The following is a 14,743-nucleotide window of genomic DNA, read 5'->3' on the forward strand; positions in this document are numbered from 1 at the left end:
ATTTAATTTTCCTATAAGCTCTTCTTGCCCTTTTTTCCTCTTTGGTAGTACTTACATTCGCCGCTGCCCTTTGCATTTGATTGCAGGATTACTTGATTAATGTGTTTTCTTTACTAGATAGGTAGTTCTACGAGGAGACGAACTGTATCTGTTAGTCGCACTGCAAAGGGGCTAGCTCCTCACCTAGAATGCTCAGTAAGGACAGTATTTTTGAATTGAAGGGTTGAATGAACGCCCATCCATGCGCCGGGCTCCCTGGGTCGGGTGCGTCACACTTATGTCGCGCGCGGTATACGTCACTTCCTCCCGGAAGACACTTTCGCTGGGAACCACTCAGATTCCTGTCACTTCTCAGAATCCCTCCGTGGTGGCCATGGCTCTGCCACCCTTCTTCACACCGGGTCGCCCGGGCCCGCCGCTCCCGCAGCCGCCGGCTCCCGCCCCCTTCGGCTGTCCGCCACCGCCGCTACCCTCTCCGGCTTTCCCACCGCCTCTTCCCCAGCGGCCCGGCCCCTTTCCGGGGGCCTCCGCCCCCTTCCTCCAGCCCCCGCTGGCTCTGCAGCCCCGGGCCCCCGGGGAAGCCTCCCGCGGGGGCGGGGGCGGCGGCGGCGGCGGCTCCCAGTGCCGGCCCTTCCTAGGGAACGACGCCGGTGAGCGCCCGCGGCCGCCGCCTCCAGGCCCCGGGCCGCCCTGGAGCCCGCGCTGGCCTGAAGCACCGCCGCCGTCCGACGTGCTTGGGGACGCGGCCCTGCAGCGCCTGCGTGACCGGCAGTGGCTAGAGGCGGTGTTCGGAACCCCGCGGCGGGCCGGCTGCCCGGTGCCCCAGCGCGCGCCCGCCGGCCCCAACCTGGGCGAGGTGCGGGCCCGGTTGCGCGGGTCCCTGCGCCTGGTGCGGCGGCTGCGCGACCTGGGCCATGCGCTGCACGAGGCCGAGGCTGACGGCGTGGCCTGGGCACAGCTGCATGCGGAGGCACAGCCGCTGCGCGCCGAGCTGGCCGAGCGACTTCAGCTCCTGACCCAGGCAGCCTATGTGGGCGAGGCGCGGCGCAGGCTGGAGAGGGTCCGGCGCCGCCGGCTGCGGCTTCGCGAGAGGGCCCGGGAACGCGAGGCCGAGCTGGAGGCGGAGGCCACGCGGGCAGCGGAGCGTGAGCAGGAGATTGACCGCTGGAGGGTCAAGTGCGTGCAGGAGGTGGAGGAGAAGAAGCGGGTAAGAGCAGCGGATGCACACGGGAGCAGGGTTAGTGGTGTTTGACACCCGATGGGGCTTGAGGCTTTGCACTGTCATTCCTCAGGGCTAAGCCTCTTTTTCCTCATCCGTAAAATAAAAAGATAGTTTGCCTTTCCGACCTCATATTTCCGTTTTGGTTGCGTGTTAATGGTGTACAGTACATAACACAAATGCTCTAGGTGCGCTGCAAAGTCCCATAAATACAAAGTATAGGGTTGCATAGTGGTTTTGCAGGGATGACAGATCTGTTTTCTGCTCCAGCGTTCTGTCCACTTAGTAACATTCAGGACGAACAAGAATGTGGGTCCTTGCGTCTTGTCCTGCTCTAGGTGATTTTAAGAATACAAAATAAAGAGAACTTGGGGCCTTTTCTCAAGGAACATATACCCTAATTGGCTGATGGGGCACTAGTGATGATTTCCCCAGGATTCCTTTATTTACAAGTTCAACAATATCCCAAGTTCAACGATAGTATTTTTGAGCACTTACTCAAAACCTTGTAACAGTCTGAGAGGTAGGCAGTATTATCCCAGTTTTACAGATTAGGAAATTGAGGCATAGAGAGGTTAACTTGCCAACAGTCACACAACCGGTTTGTGGCAGTTTCACTCATTATTTGAGCCCAGATTGCTCGATTCCAAAGCCTACTACTGATCTCAAGTTTTAACTTAAGTAGAGGGCCAGGGTGAAACTGGAAATCAGTCAGATAGTTAAGGCATTCTCATTACTTTTGAATGCCTCTAGGGACTTCCCCTCTCCCTCCACTCTCCACAACCAGCGGGTACAGGCTTGTGTCCTCTTTGTGTCTGCTACAGCCCTGGAGTCTGATCCAACTCCCCTCTAAAGCATATTGATGGCAAGCTTTGTCTTCACACCTCCAGGAATATATCAGCGCTTTAAAGGAGAGTACTTGGAGGCAATGCCTTAACCTAAGGGGATATGAGTCAGTTCACCAGACATTTAATGTGGGCCCATTATGGCAGGCCCACTGCTGAGTGCTGGAAGTAGGGGTGAATAGGACATAGTGCTTGTCCTTGAGGGGCTTAGAGCACCATGGGGGATCATGTCTGTATAGCATGGTGTGTGATAGGATTTCAACTGTAGGTGCTATAAAAGCCCAGAGAAGGAATATCTAATCCACTGGGGGAAGGTATCAAGGAAGGCTTCCCAGATGATATGGTGACATCTCAGCTGAGTCTTGTAGGAAATGTCAAAGCTAAGTGAAAGCAACATGTGCAGTTCCAGAAACAAAAGAGTGAAACAGCATGGTGTGTCTGTAATGGTGAAACTATAGTTCTTATTTGAAAGATGGGAAAGAGAGCTTTTAGGCAAAAGGATCCTCCCTACCACGCACTGTGAGGGTACTGGAGACAGAGTCCTGTGAGTAGTGACTTGAGGAACCAGGGTTATTTAGCTTACATGTGAACCAACTTAAGAGTAAGATTGGGTCTTCAGATGTTTAAAAGGCTGTCATATCAAAGAGATCCTTGAGACTTTAGAGCATCAGGGCACAAACCGTGCTTAGGTTATCACTGAGAACATTGTAGAGTCCTAGGCCTTTCCAACCCCATTCTTTATCTTCCCTGCTAGTCTGAATCTTTGGATCCAGGAGTCTTCATTTTTAATAAGAGAGCCCCAACTTAACAAGGTAAGTTGGAGGCAGATGTTCCTTGAACCACACTTTGAGAAACTGAGGAAGAAACAAAGGCAAGAGCCCACATGGAAGCTGCAGAGAAGATAATCCCTTGGCTGGACCAATGTAGAGAGGAGTTGTGCATGGCTCAGGAAATTGGGATGTAGATCCAGTAGAGTCTTTCTTAACCTTGGGACTGTCTAATCCTGTGAAATCTCACAGCCAGGCAGATTTTCTCTGCTGTAAGGTTGTTCCTCGTAAGGTTCCATACTGCGTCTCATGGGCTCTCTTTCTCCTCCAGGAGCAGGAACTTAAAGCTGCTGCTGATGGTGTCCTATCTGAAGTGAGGAAAAAACAAGCAGACACCAAAAGAATGGTGGACATTCTTCGGGCCTTGGAGAAATTGAGGAAACTCAGGAAAGAGGCTGCAGCAAGGAAAGGTAACCATGGCTTTGCATTTCTTTCCATTCTTTACGCTAGCCCCCTCCTCCCCAAAATTGTTGAAGGAAAAATGCTTGATACTTCATTATTTTCACCAAGTAGGGTAACTAAGCTTATCAGCAGTACCTCAGAACTTTGGAAGTAGAAAGCCTCAGAAGATATTTATCCCTGGTAGCCAAGATTGAAAAGGATGTGGGAACCCACTGCACTGTCTTCCTCTTTTTTTTACTTTAAAAAATAAATTAATTTGTTTATTTTTGGCTGTGTTGCTGCGCATGGGCTTTCTCTAGTTGTGGTGAGCTGGGCTACTCTTTGTTGCAGTGCATGGACTTCCCATTACAGTGGCTTCTATTGTGGCAGAGCACCGGCTCTAGGCTCACAGGCTTCAGTAATTGTGGCATGTGGGCTCAGTAGTTGTGGCTCACAGGCTCAGTAGTTGTGGCACACGGGCTTAGTTGCTCTGAGGCATGTGGGATCTTCCTTGACCAGGGATCGAACCCATGGCCCCTGCATTGGCAGGCGGATTCTTAACCAATGTGCCACCAGGGAAGTCCTGCACTGTCTTCCTCTTGACTCATCATTGCCACCCCAGGCATTCCCGGTCACAACTTTTCTGAGTGAGGTTGGCGTGGCTGGTCAACTTTGCCCATATACCAAGGTGAAAGCTATTCTATCTTTACTTGGTGCTTCAGAAGGTGTCGAAAACTTAGCATGCTCCTTCATATACATTTCAAACCTGAAACATTGATATTTGTAGAGGTGTGAATGGTTGGATGGGACAGGAAGTGCCCTGCAGACTGCCTGGGTGTCCCTGGCTTACCTGCATGTCACTTTTGGACCCAGAGAACCTCAGTGGTCTCCTCTTGCCTCTAGAGGGAGCACTGGTTTTCTAGAAGTTCCCCAGTTGTGCTTTCCTGCCTGCCTGGATCCTTGCTCTTGCCAGTCTGTCTGTCTGGAGGGCCTTCAGTACCATCTTTGCCATTTTTAGCTCTCATTGTCCTTCAAAAGTAGTCCCATCTTTGCCATTTTTAGCTCTCACTATCCTTCAAAAGTAAATACAGTAAATTCCATCCTTCCCTGATCTGGGCTGAGGTGACCTACTGCTCCTTCTCATTTGCCCCTGGCTTGAACAACATGCTGCCTTATTTAGTAGGCTGTAGGCCATTGACATTCACCATGGATATTGGAGAGTACACAAATTAGCAAGTACCACAATAGCAAATGATCTGCCCTGTGTGGTTTAAAATATAATTGAAAACTGCAGCTCAGATCCTTAATAAAATGTCACTGGGACATGTGCATTCAGTCAGGCTCATTCACTAGCTAAATGATTAACTTCTACATGCCAGCCTCCACACTGGCTGATTCACATTCAGGTCTCAGAATCAGATGACCCCACAAAGCATTCATGAATCAGAGGGAGTTTGCATCTACTGTGTCTACCTCTATCTCTTCCTTATAATAATGCAAAACCTGAGGGCTACTATTTCATATTCCCCTACTTCATGTCCTCCGTGAGCTGAGTGTTCAGTAAACTTATGCCAAGTGAATTTATTGTACAACACAATTTCTATTAGTTTTCCTCACTTTGGTCTGAAAGAAGGAAGACATTTTAGGAGAAATTAAGATCTAAAATAAGCAGGCTCTGGAGTTAACTGACTTGAATGTAAAACGATTTAGTATCTAGGAACTGGTTTTGTTGGATACTTTAAAAGAAAAAGAGTAACTTTCTACGTTCTCTCACTGTGCTGAGAAAACGAAGCTGGTTATGTAAGCAGGGCCACGTCTCAAAGTGTCTTATTTGCTAGGCTAGACTTCTCACCTATGCTTAAAGCTGAGTGGAACCACTGGAAGATTTTAAGCAGAGATGACAAAGATCAGTGCTGGCAGAGTAGAGAAAGGTTTGGGGCTTCTAGGAGGGAGGAAAAAAGAGAGACTGATGGGGCTATTGCAGTCTGGGCAGGGATAATATGGGAGTGTGAACTAAGAGTCAGATAGTGAGCTGGAGAAAGGTAAACAGATTTAAGAGATGTGAGTAGAGTGTGTGTGTGTGTGTGTGTGTGTGTGTGTGTGTGTACATACATATAAGTAAATAACTTGGGGGAACTCAGCATGTGGGAGCTGAAGGAAAAAAATGACTTCCAGGTTCTAGCTTGATCTATTGAATGAGTGATGATACCATTCTAATTGACCAGGAAAACAAGAGGGGAAACAGGCTTGGGGCTGATGAGTTCAGTTTGGGACCTGTTATGTTTGTGGTACCTGTGGTACATCCTAGATAAGAGTTTATCGGCATGTAGCTGTAAGTAGGGATGACCTTGAAGAGATTGTGCAGTGTGAGATGAGGCCCCAAAAGACAAAATCCTAGGGAATGTCAAAATCAAGATGGGCAAGGAGGAGGCCACAAAAGAGATCAAGAGTGGGCAGAGATAGGAGGAAAGTGTAGACCCCTTACTTTTTCTGGAAAGTGGCAAATGCTCAGAGAGATTGCATAATATTGGGCAGGTTACTTAAACTTCTCTGTGCCTTGGTTTTTCCTCACCTGTAAGAAGGGAATAGTGATGGTACTGATCCATGGGGTGTTGCAATGATTAAATTAGTAAACATGCATAAAGTGTTTAAAACAGTCCTGGCGGGCTTCCCTGGTGGTGCAGTGGTTGAGAGTCCGCCTGCTGATGCAGGGGACATGGGTTCATGCCCCGACCTGGGAAGATCCCACATGCCGCGGAGTGGCTGGGCCCGTGAGCCATGGCCACTGAGCCTGCGCGTCCGGAGCCTGTGCTCCGCAACGCGAGAGGCCACAGCAGTGAGAGGCCCGCGTACTGCAAAAAAACAAAAAACAAAAAACAGTCCTGGCATGTAGTAAATGCTGTATAAGTGTTTATTATTATTATTATCAAGTAATATAAAGATTAATAAACATCCATGGGAATTAGTACCCAACAGATTATTAGTGACTGGTGCTGGGTGCATTTCAGTGGAGTGGTATGGGTAGAAGCCAGACTAGACTAGATCAAAGAGGAGGAGATAAGAAAAGCAGACAGAGAGTCCAGCTTATTAAAAGTTTGCCTGTGAAGAGAAGCAGGAGGGATAGTTAATGGCTTGAGGTCCTGCAGGAAGTAGGGAGATTCAGATCTCAGATGGAGGAATTAACTTAAGTGGAGAAGGACCCATTTTCCACTGAAATGAAAATGTAGAGGGCAAGGATGGGTAGTAATGCAAATGAGTAAAGTCAGCGGCAAAAAATTAAGGGATTTCCTGCCTGATAGCCTCTATTCTCTAGGGAAAATGCTAGATGGTTTGCTAAGAGTAGAGAAGTGAGGCTTTAGGAGGGAAGTGAATGTTTGAAATAATTGTTGTGAGGAATGAGTGAGAGCCAACCAGAGACGCATGGGAGTATGGCTGTAGGGAGGTGCCATTATGGGCTGAGCTGATGTAACTATACACTGGCACTAGGTCACATAATCAAATGAGTCTGCAGTTGGCAGGTGAGCACAGAGCACAGGTCTATTGGGGTTTTTCTAAATGGGCGACCACACGTTTTGGTGAAATCTGATATATTAGATTGGAGGTTTTAGTGAAGATGACAGAGCTTCGGGTAGAAAGTCAGAGAAGAGAATAATTGGGTTTAAGACTTCAGAGGTGGAAACATTTTTCTGATCATGCCAAGGTCCAAAGACTGCGCGAGGCCCTAAGGTATGGGTGGCTAAAGGGGAATAAAGGAGAAAGCATTGGTATCTAGGAGCTGCAGGAACTAGAGAAGTAATGGTAGAGGTGGCAGGAACTTAGATCATGTCGTCGCAGGGAGTCTGGAGGAGGAGGATTGGTGGGGGGGCCGTTTCAGAGGGAGTGTGTCGTGGTGGTCAGGAGGGATCCATGAAAGGCTGAGGGGGATGAGCGCGGGTGATGCAGGCCAGCACACTGAGATGGGAGCAGGCCACACCTTCTCAGGGGTCTGGAGGCACTTTGGGGCTGATGGCGTGTCTGTGTATTTTTGCTGTACTGAGAGATTTTAGTACTTGCAGCAGAGATTGTATGACCCACAAGCCTAAAATATTCACTGTCTGGCCGCTTTTGGCAAAGGTTTGCCAATCCTTGGTCTAGGTAAAGAAATGAAACAAAACCATGAAATTATTATGAAACAACAAAGTGACAGCTTAATTCTCAGTGCATAAGAATTTTGTGTGTATTTGGAAAATAATTGGCAACTTAGTAGAAGATGGATTTGAGTTGTAGAGTTTCCATAGGTGGGAATGAGTAGATGAAAACTTGTTCAAGCCAAGAAATCATGACAAAATGATCTGAAGGAATGTTAGCCTTGGAGATGAAGATAGGAGAGTGAATTCTGCAACTACTTAGCTGCCGTGGTTGAGGGAAAAAAGAGTCAGACCTCCAAATCAGGGTGACCAACCATCACATCTGTCCCAGGACACTGGGTTTTCAGTGCTAAAACTGGACAAATGAAATATTTGGTCACCCTGCCCTCAGCAGCAGACTGTGAGGTTATTGTGGTTGGTTAAGTGTATTTCTTCCTCACTGTCCAGCGTGCGCTCTCAGAAGTTCAGACTCAGAGGAAAAATTGTTTATTAGTTGGGTCTAAGGAGTCTGTGCTGTAGGAATTTCACAGTGAAGAAGTAAAAGACAGTTCCTCCCTTTAGTAGAGGAATTCTCCAACTGAAGGATCAAAACCATTAAGAAATAAACAAAATCAAAGGTTAAGTAGTGTGATACAGAAAGAGGAGTTAGTGAAAGTCAGGTTAGGGTGAAATTAATTGAAGACTCAAAAAGATCAAATTGAGCCTTGAAGGCTGGTTGGAATTTGTAAACTCTAACCAAATTCATACTGTAAGTAGGACTTTGAGTCTGCTCATTAGAACATGGATTTGGGGATAAGGAAAAGTTGTATCTAAAATGTCATTTGCATCTCTTTGCCCAGGGGTCTGTCCTCCAGCCTCAGCAGATGAGACCTTTGAGCATCACCTTCAGCGACTGAGAAAACTCATTAAAAAACGCTCTGAATTATATGAAGCTGAAGAGAGAGCCCTCAGAGTTATGTTGGAAGGAGAACAAGAGGAAGAGAGGAAAAGAGAATTAGAGAAGAAACAGAGGAAAGAAAAAGAGAAATTTTTACTACAGAAGCGTGAAATTGAGTCCAAGTTATTTGGGGATCCAGGTAAGTTCCTCTGTAACCAGTGGAGAAGAGAAAAATACTAGATTGACAGCTCTTTTCCTCATGGATGATCTCTACCTAAGCTAAGAGGTGGTAGGCGACAAATTGGAAGGATCCTTTAGAATTTGAATTCTAAACTATATCCTGGAAATCAAGGATAAAGATGAAACACACTTGATCATATTGTATAATCATAGACTAAGTCACTTTGCCTTGAGAAATATGCTGTACATATGAAGCATGATGACATGGTATTGTGCCTTTTCTTTTTCAGATGAGTTCCCACTTGCTCACCTCTTGCAGCCTTTCCGTCAGTATTACCTCCAGGCTGAGCACTCCCTGCCAGCACTCATCCAGATAAGGTCAGAGGGGCATTCTCCATGTTTTCCTTCCCTTAGGTAGCAAGAAACAGTCGACAAAGTGCTTATGTTGTTGAGGTCTACTACTATATCTTTTTTAGTTCCTTATGAGTTTATAGAATGTTTCCAAGTTTGAAGCATGCCACACACGTCTTGTTTAGTCCTCATCAATTCTTGAGAAGTAGATGTCCCTATTTTAACAGGTGAAGACACTGAAACTCAGGTTGTGACTTGCCCTCTGTATTATCCCATGCTATAGCTGTTATGTTGACTTAAAGCATTGAGTTCCTTTTTCTAATTCTCTTCTGCTGCTAAACAGACCAAGGAAAAGAAACCCTCCCTGTATACTCACCTGTGGAGACTGTTAACAAAGACCCATACTGACTTGTGAGTTCTTACAGGTCAAAGCCAAGAGAGCTAGGAACAAGGAGTCTCACTTTAATCTGCAGTTACTAATGAGCTGGGTAAAGTTTTCAGTTCTGAGTCTCACTTTCCTCACCTACAAGGTGAAAATGATGGACTAGACTGTGGCCTTCAAATGTGAACAGTAGTACCCTCCCAAATGTAATCTTTTGAAAAATCAGTTTGTATAACAGAATGAATGAATGGGTTCCACAGGCAGTTTAAATGTGTTATTGACTGGAAGCACTTTGTTATTTCTAGACTCCCCAAAGCATCTACTTGGGGCCTAAGTGTCTTCAAAGCCTGATTTGAAAAACCACTGAACTAAGTGCTCTCTGAGGATCCTTCCAAGGTCCAACAGTACTCTTTAGTGCTGTTCTGGGAAAAGTGTATTTCTGGTTAATATACAAGTTTTAGCCTTCAAATATATTATAGTGGGTTCTCGTTATTTACAGCAGCTATATTCTATAAAACTGCAAATGCTGAATTAGAGAATACTGAACTGCTGCTCCTGAAGGAAATACAGAGCTAGGCTCCTGTGAGCCTTTGGCCACGACATTTTCATCAACTGATCAATACCTAACCTTGTCTTTCTTTTTAAAGACACCTTATTTAATACATACTGTTGATTCATCAACATTGAACTCATAGCTAATGGCACTATAACTCATGCCTGAAGGTAGCTTATTTAACATACATGTGTTCTCCATAAGGCATATCACAGCCTTCTAATGCTAGCTATAGCACTCCAGCACTGTACTCGGGAGCCATTTTAAACAGCAAAATGCCAGTAGAAAGCACAAAAATTTGAAGAATGTGGTACTAAACAGACTACAGAAAGGATACTTGTTTACAGTAGGGGAGCTGAAAACAAGAAGGCAGAGTGTCACCTTGTTCCACCACAGCTGGGAACATGCCTTTTGCTGACTCAGATTTTTCACTGCTCTGTGCATGTTGGCAAGTAACCAGGGAAGCACTATGAGTAATGATTTGTGGGTTACAAATAAATTTTAGTGAATAGCCAAATTTGCAAACACAGAATCTGCAAATAATGAGGATCGACTGTATATTCATTATTTGGTTATCCATAAAATATAAGTTATTTGGCGTTTTTTCCCACTTACATATATGTACATTTAAGAAATAGTCTTTTGCATAATTTCTAGAAATCAAGTTCTTTAATGGACTCATATCGGTCATTTGAAAGCGAAGTCCTGAAATAGAATATTTAATTGCTAACATAGTGCTTGGAATGAAACAAAAATAAACAGTTGTTCTGTAATGTTCTCATTAAGGCATGATTGGGATCAGTACCTGGTGCCATCTGATCATCCCAAAGGCAACTCCGTTCCCCAAGGATGGGTTCTTCCCCCGCTCCCCAGCAACGACATCTGGGCAACCGCCATTAAGCTGCATTAGTAAAGATGCTCCAGGAGTGTCGTCCAGCCAAGGCTCTTTCCAGCTCTAAGTATTAGTGACGCTGCCATCTTCTTGTACTGTAGTATAAATCACAACCTCTAAACTCCATGTGGCATTGCCCTACCCAGAAGTTACATTTTCCTTCTGTCCTCTGTCCTGGCCAAGGTGCCTCTTGAATCAGGAGATTAATATGGTTCCTCAGGAAAGGACCTAGGTGAACTGAGGTTTTTATGACAGGCAGTGGCCTTGGTTCATGAAATTCGCCTCTCTTTTGAGGGGCTTGGTCCAGATTGATTTATAAGTTTACTCTTATCTTTCTTGTATGGTGATGGATAAGTATACGCTATACACTCATACCCTCGACACAGGTGTGCACTGGGTAGATTTAGCAGTCCCTCCCCCAGTACTCCTTGTTAAGGCAAGCTTGATGCAAAACCTCCTTACCTTTCTTACCCAAAGGGCCTCTTAACTTCCAGGAAGAAAGGTCAGAAATGCTTTATCTTCAGTTTTGTGAATCCCACTTTTGGTGCAGCTGGAGAGGCTGGGCTGCTGGAAAAGCTGGTGGCCTTGTCTGGTAGTTAAGTGGAGAACTTGGAAAGCCTGAAGAGTACCTGTACCCAAACTGGATTGTGTTTTAATGGATGATGGCTGCATTTTCCCCATATTAGAAGGATCCTAATGAAAGCACCTGCTTTTTAAGTTCCTAGAGGTCTGGTTGTTCAGAATCTGCAAGGATAAAAATTAATTTCCTTATGGGAGTGGGACCCTGATTAATCTCACTCAGTCATATTGTGGGAGCTGGTATAGTGGAAATTGTGGAATTTTCTTAGGAACTCAAGCTTCCAAAAATATACATGTAGTTTAAGCTGGGGGAAAAGCAGATAAAAATAATAAAATTTATTTTTTTATACTCATTAATAAATGCTGTTGTGCCTGGAGATGATCAGTCATATAACATGTCAGGTTTTTTGTTTTATTTTATTTTCCTTTTTGCCATTTATTGTGTTATTTATATTTCCAAAAAGCTAAATAAATATCATTTTTAGTTTGAGCCTTTGCCCCCAATTTGTTGCTTCCCAAATCGCTACACACTCTTCCACGTTGATGAAAGACATTTACTGCAAAGTTCAAAAATTTATTAACTAGGCATTCGCTACCGGAAGGTGAATCTCAAGCACCAAACTTTTTAGACGGTATCCAACTCTGGATAAGCAGGAAAGGACGTCTCAACTTTGGAAGTGATTTCATGTACTTGGAAGCTCTTGGATACAAGATGCTAACACATTTGTCCCTTTTTTGTTGTTTCATTTGCACTGTTTATATGTTATGCATTACAGAGTTAACAGGGTATGAGGGCCAGCACTCCTCTAAAGTGTTTCTAAGCTCATAAATGTCAGAATCTGATGTGATTAACCTCACATAATCCCGTAGGCCTGTGTGCCCTTTTGTTATAAATCTCCACCATTTTCTGATGAGATGCAGGAAGAGTAGAAATAAAAGATGAATTGTACAATGTATGTTTGGTGTCCAGACAGCCTTGCCACTAAGATACCTGCATTGATGGGGTTAGGGAGTGTGGAGCAGGGACTCAGGAAAACTCAGGCAGCAGAACCCAAGGAAAAGAAAGCATTTAACCTCAGGTGGAAAAAACCATTCCCTCTTCCCTCTCATTCAGCTTCTGCAAAGTTTTAATAAAGTGAGCATTATTTTTATTATTTGTTTGGTCTTTTGTTAAGTTTTTCCTAGTTTATGCCCTGTGTAGTGGTGGTGGCAGCAGCTACTGGTACTTTAAGGCAGCGGTCCCCAACCTTTTTGGCACCATGGACTGGTTTCGTGGAAGACAGTTTTTCTAGGGACCAGTGTTGGGGAGGGGTGGTTCAGGCTGTAATGCGAGTGATGGGGAGCCGCAGATGAAGCTTTGTTCACTGCAGCCCTGGGGTGTGTGTGTGTGTGTGTGTGTGTGTGTGTGTGTGTGTGTGTGTTGGGGACCCCTGCTTTATAGGTTCTGAAAGAAAGACTTTCAAAATATATATATTTACTTATTTTGGCTGCTCCGGGGGTCTTAGTTGCAACACGCAGGATCTTCGTTGGGGTTTTTAGTTGCTGCATGCGGGCTTCTTTTATTTTTTCATGCGGGCTTCTTAGTTGTGGCATGCAAACTCTTAGTCGTGGCAGGCATGCGGGATCTAGTTCCCTGATCAGGGATCGAACCTGGGCCCCCTGCACTGGGAGCTTGGAGTCTTACCCACTGGACCACCAGGGACGTCCCAAGAAAGACTTATAGTAGTGTCTTTAATGAATTGTACTTCTGAGAATATGGACAGTATCATTGTAATCTTATCCTACAGTCTTTTCTTTTTAATTGTGGAAAATTTCAAATATTAAAAAGTAAAGAGAATGGTATAATTTTTTTCATCATCTGGCTTCAAATAATGGTCAGCTCTTGACCAATCTTGTTTTATCTGTACCCCTACCAATCACACTGGATTATTTTGAGGCAAATCTCAGATGCCATATTACTTCATAGGTGTTTATGTAGCTCTAAGACATTTAAAAAATTTAACCACTGCTATTATTGCACCTAAAGAAATGAATAACTCCTTAGTATCATCAAATATTCAGTCAATGTTTAAATTATCTCATAAATGTGTGTTTTATACTTTGTTCCAAATCAAGATCTGGATGCAGTCTATGCATTGTTGTTGGTTGATGTGTCTCTTAAGTTTCTGGTAGCCCATAGGTCTCTCTTTCCTTCCTCCTATGTACTGTTGCTCTTTCACTCCCTTGCAGTTTATTACTTGAAGAAATCAGATCATTTTTTTCCTAAAGAGTTCCCAGTCTGGATTTTGCTAACTGCATCCTTGTGATTACATGTTCCTCTATTCCTATAATATAATGATTAGACAGAGCTGTACTGTCTAATATGGTAGCCATGTGTGGTTATTGGGGGCTTGAAATTGAGTTTGAACTGAAATTGAGTTTGATTTGACATGTACAATTACACATGTGGTTCACATGTTTCTGTTGAACCACCCTGATCTAAAGGTTTGATGACATTAAGATCGGGATTTTCTGGCAAGAGTATTTCATAGACCTGGTGTGTACTCCATTTAGGAGGACTAATTGGTTGTCTTAGTTTGTGATCTTAGCAGCCATTGACATTCAAGACCTAGACACACTCATTTGGATTTGCAAAATGATAGTTTAATTATGCCCTTCTTTAATTATCAGCTGGAATATACTAAAAGGAGAAACATCCCCTCATCAACTATTTGGTTACCCTGGGGTACAATTTGTATAGGAAAGGCAAAAAAATAAATACATGATTTTATTTACTAGTTTTCAAAATAATGAGGTAGTTCCATAGCATCCTCCAAAAGTTACCAGTGAATTTTTTTTTAAGTATCATTATGAACTCAGATCTAAATGTATTTGTCTTTCAGTCCATTGTTTTTATCTTTTTTTATTGATTGCCTCACCTTTGGCCAGTGGGAGCCTCTTTTAACTCCGCTCCTGAGTTCCCACTCAATCCCAGTATTCTGTTCCAAGTTTATCTTGCACATTTCCTATCCCTGACTTATACCTATATTCTCTGTGTATTGAACATAAATTAATGAAAATAGAGAATTAAACTCTTTCAAAGACTAACTAGAAATGTGTTGATTCATCATGTCGTATATGCAAGAAATTTGTTTATCTTGACAAATTTCCAGGAGATCCTGGATTTGTGAGAAACTCTAACAAAAGCGTTTATTTTTAAGAAATTAGGTAAATACAGAGAAGATTGGAGAATGAAACAGATTAGTTGTATGTTAAATACTAAGAGTGTTCAACGGGAGTGCCTGAGTTTATGACGTCAAAGAATTTGCTACAGCCACCCAACTTAATCACTCTAAAACCATTCATGTTCCTATGTCCACGTGACTTTCGTGCAAGGATGTATCAAGAAGCTTAGCTGAGATTATACCATCTGTTGTAGCAATTCACTTCTACAAGTTTTGTCCACAGAGAAGCTATCCTGGGAATTACAAGGTAAGTACAAAGTATGTCTTGTTCCATTCAAATAAGTATAATATATGTAGAAGGAATGT

General features: G+C 44.0%; 1 protein-coding gene across 1 annotated transcript; it reads left to right on the forward strand.

The window, feature by feature from the left end:
- The first annotated feature begins 331 nt into the window (after window positions 1–331).
- On the forward strand, window positions 332–11,190 carry PDCD7 (programmed cell death 7). The gene is made up of 5 exons (XM_007447679.1): window positions 332–1,207; window positions 3,163–3,301; window positions 8,239–8,475; window positions 8,747–8,834; window positions 10,529–11,190. Exons 1-5 carry the CDS (start codon window positions 374–376, stop codon window positions 10,650–10,652), a joined length of 1,422 nt encoding a protein of 473 aa, XP_007447741.1. The 5' UTR covers window positions 332–373; the 3' UTR covers window positions 10,653–11,190.
- The last annotated feature ends 3,553 nt before the right edge of the window (window positions 11,191–14,743 follow it).

The sequence above is a fragment of the Lipotes vexillifer genome, unplaced genomic scaffold (genome assembly GCF_000442215.2).
Source record: "Lipotes vexillifer unplaced genomic scaffold, Lipotes_vexillifer_v1.1 scaffold975, whole genome shotgun sequence".
NCBI lineage: Eukaryota > Metazoa > Chordata > Mammalia > Artiodactyla > Lipotidae > Lipotes > Lipotes vexillifer.